The following is a 4,001-nucleotide window of genomic DNA, read 5'->3' as shown; positions in this document are numbered from 1 at the left end:
GTTGCAATCATTAACATGTTGTTTTCATTCAACAATTTCGTCAGGAGTATCAGTCGTAGTGTCAATTTCGGGAACATGGCTATCGAGAACATACTCTTTATTCTCATAGCGAAATGTCATCTTCAAATTGCGCATCTAGTTCATATAGTTTGGACTAGTAAGCCTTTCTTTTGACGGTGTTGTAATCAAATTGCGAAATTATTTTAGATAGACAGTGCACTTTTCCAATTTAAAATTACTATGAAATTCCTAGATCTTTTAAGATTCATTGATTGAACCATACCATGTTTTTGGTAAGGAAGGACTAGATGGTTCCGAGGATGAAATTAGCTATGCAACCATGATGTAGACAAGAAAAAGCTTAACGTAAATGCTCAATTCATCATTTCCCTGCAGAAATCAAAAGCACGAGCTCAACTTGAAAATACATCAACTTTAGGATGCATTAAGAATTTAAACTGATGATGCTTAATCATGTGATGGTTACAGTGACCAAATAACTTCCCTGTAGTGTATATAGGTCTTTGTGTGTCCTGTGGGGGAGAGAGATTGATACTGGATCTTTTTGGTGAAAGTGACATGAGGGCAGACAAGTCAAAAGAAGAGTTTTCTTGCATAGGAGAGCTACAGATGAATAGAACATGGCCTCTAACTAGAATTTTACCTTTTTTCAAGAATAATGGAAATTCATACACCAATGGTAAAAGTTTTGCTATATACTTTTTTAAATTCAAATAATAAACAGTCGTGATAACCAAACTTAATATCCTCTGCTTATCAAACACACAAAATCAAATTTTAGTTGGAAAATTATAGCTTATATTTCTAACTCGTCATTTGGAATAATAAAAAACACAAAAACAATTACATCTACATTTATAATGATGCAAACATCTCTCTCTCTCTCTCTCTCTCTCTATATATATATATATATATATATATATATATATATATATATATATATATATATATATATATATATATATATATATATATATATGCTAACGAAATTATGGTAAGAAACACATATCTCAAAAAATGTATGTAAGTAGTTAATTTTTCATAAAGTTTAAGTTTTTTGGAATAGTAATTTTCTTTTGTCTTCTTCGTGTCACGCACTCAGCTAGTTTCCACAAAACAGCTGAGATTGACTAAGAAAAGCAACCCTAACTCCCTAAGCTTCCTTCCATCTCACCACCCCCTAACCACCGGACCACCACCAGCCCTGCAGTCTATCTCGCTTCGTCCGGACCCCCCCTTCCCCTTCCTTACAAACAATACTCATGGTGAAAGAAGACTGGCCTGGAAAGCATGCAAGTTTTAATGGTCAAGGCACCTAGGGTTGCTTTCCGAGTAAAAGGTCTTTTGGATTACTCTCTCTCTCTCTCACACAGAGCAATAGGCACCTGCTGCTATCAACCACGTGAAGTGGCACAACAAGAAGTGGTTCCTATCCACTAGCTTAACAAGAAACTACTAACTCTTTTCTCTTCTCTTCATCTTCACCAAATATTGCTCACCTTTACCCCAAAAGTAGAGAGAGAAAGACGAAGATAGCTCCTTGTCTCCATTATTAATAAATGGCCTCTTGAGCTTTCTTGACCAATGAGATAACTAAGACATTATAGGTAAAATGGGCCTAGCTCCCTTTCTCTCACCATCAGTATATATGTCTACAGCTCTATGATGACTATTATAGCATGCTTGCCAGTCTCTCTCTCTCTCTCTCTCTCTCTCTCTCTCTCTCTCTCTCTGTACCTTCTTCTTCATGCTTTCTTATGCTTAATTTTGTACTCCTCAAAGTTACAGTTATGTTGAGCTGTCTTAATTTCTAACAATATTGCTTCTTGTAAAGAGCAAGCTCTTTTATTATCAAGCTCCCCTTTAGATCTACTATTCGGCGGTCTACATTCACACAACTATACGTAGGTTTCTGGAGGCTAAAGATAAGAGATGCATCCCTCTTCCAACAACAATGGGTGTAAACCACCAAAGACTTGTTTTTTTGGTAATTACTACAATGATACCAACTATTCAAAAACCCCTCAAGAATATTATTATGCTCCATCTTCTTTTCCATCTTTCCTCCTTCCATCCCCTAATTACATTCCTTTAGAAGATGAAGCAGGCTTCTGCGAGTCCTTCCAACAACAACAATATTTCTCCAACGATCATAACCACCACGATACAATCAGTACTCTAGCTCATGAGATGACTACTAATGTTGAATCTATCATGGGAGAGTGTGGTAGTAACAATGGACAGGTTGCTAGGAATGACGGAGATGATGAACCCTACGACTTTAGTACTCACGCTGAGCCTGAAAGTAGCAGTCCAAGGAAGAGACATTCTAAAGGAGATCGGCATAGCAAGATTGACACCGCTCGAGGCCCCAGAGATCGAAGGATGAGATTGTCCCTTGATGTTGCTAAAAAGTTGTTTGGTTTGCAAGACTTGCTTGGATTTGATAAGGCCAGCAAGACAGTCGATTGGTTGCTCACAAAATCAAGAACTGCCATTCTAGAACTCCTTCCTGACCGGAGCTGCAGCTTTATGGGTGTATCTAATTACAGTGCATCTTCTACTTCAGAATGTGAGGTTCTATCTGGAACAGCAGCTGATCAGTCTATGCTAAAGACTGGAGATGATCAAGCACCTACTACAAATAATAAGGAAAAGTCTACTTCTGGAAGCAGCAGCAAAAAACAGAAGGAAAAGATTACTAGAGGAGTTAGAAGAAGTGCAGGTCTTCATCACCCTCTTGCTAAAGCAACAAGGGAAAGGGCAAGAGTAAGGGCAAGGGAGAGGACAATCGAAAAGAGAAGTATTAATAAGATCGGTGTTGCTCAAGATTCAAAATGTAGACCATGTTTAGATCAGGCAATGGACCAAGATGTAAACCAATTAGGTTCTTGGAGCATCTTCGAAGAAAACCAATGTCAAAGCACTGGTCAACCCGATCAAATGAGCTCTCACTTCCAGTTTAAGCAAGGATTTGTTGGTGATAATTCTTCACTGATGATGACAGGCAATTGGAGCCCGTCCTACATGCTCAATTATCAGCATAATATTGCCGGTCTAGCACATGAGGTAATACTTTTTTTCAGTTAACAAATATACTCCATTAATAGGTGACTGGAAATGCCACATGTTCAATGACCAGTAGTTATATATATATATATATATATATATATATATATATATATATATATATATATATATATATATATATATATATATATATATATATATATATACTCCCTCGATTGATACCTGATATAAACTAATCAAAGAACATCCATGCATATAATTGGTTTTGCAGCATCATTCTAATGACTTTCAAGCAATTGGTAAATCATGGGAAGGCAACAGCACTTAGGTCAGTGCTACTTGTTCTTATTGATTTGATCTTCTCACTCATGGTGCCAACTGTATCATAATAATATTAGACCATGGGCAGTGCTCTCTTTGAAGTTCTCTGAATCTAATGTTTATAGGTCCTAGTTTTGATTCTTGTTTACAATAATTAACGAATGAATTCTAGGGCTGAACTGTATCATTGACGAATAATTAACATTGTGTTATCATTAATCCATTTCTTCTCTCTCTTTTTCTTCATAATCTCTTACGTCCTTGTGTTCAACTTAGCTATCTAGCTTATTAATGTTTGAAGTCCCGATGACGAAGAAGATATCCATTAATTAATCTTTAACTAATACTAGTACTAGTTTTGTTCTCTCTCTCTCTCTCTCTCTCTCTCTTTATATATATATATATATATATATATATATATATATATATATATATATATATATATATATATATATATATATATATATATATATATATATATATATCTTCAAGACTTCTCCTTATAGTATCCCCAACATCACACCGCAAGGAATAACTAGTAGGGTATCCCCAACATGCATCTTTAAAGTATAGGCCTATGAATACTCAAAAAGACCAGACCGCTTTTAACTCACGCTATAGAAGCAAGC

At 35.8% G+C, this 4,001-nt stretch overlaps 1 protein-coding gene across 1 annotated transcript; it reads left to right on the top strand.

Moving 5' to 3' along the window:
- The first annotated feature begins 1,777 nt into the window (after positions 1-1,777).
- LOC145104243 (uncharacterized) lies at positions 1,778-3,495 on the top strand. Its single transcript, XM_079041515.1, has 2 exons — positions 1,778-3,090; positions 3,323-3,495. The coding sequence occupies exons 1-2, from the start codon at positions 1,954-1,956 to the stop codon at positions 3,377-3,379; spliced, it is 1,194 nt and encodes a 397-aa protein (XP_078897641.1). The 5' UTR covers positions 1,778-1,953; the 3' UTR covers positions 3,380-3,495.
- Positions 3,496-4,001: the final 506 nt, after the last annotated feature.

The sequence above is a fragment of the Lactuca virosa genome, chromosome 1, assembly GCF_052849685.1.
Source record: "Lactuca virosa cultivar CGN04683 chromosome 1, Lactuca_virosa_CGN04683_v6, whole genome shotgun sequence".
Taxonomy (NCBI): domain Eukaryota; kingdom Viridiplantae; phylum Streptophyta; class Magnoliopsida; order Asterales; family Asteraceae; genus Lactuca; species Lactuca virosa.
Note: the sequence above shows the minus strand (reverse complement) of the source record. Positions and strands in the feature narration are given on the sequence as shown.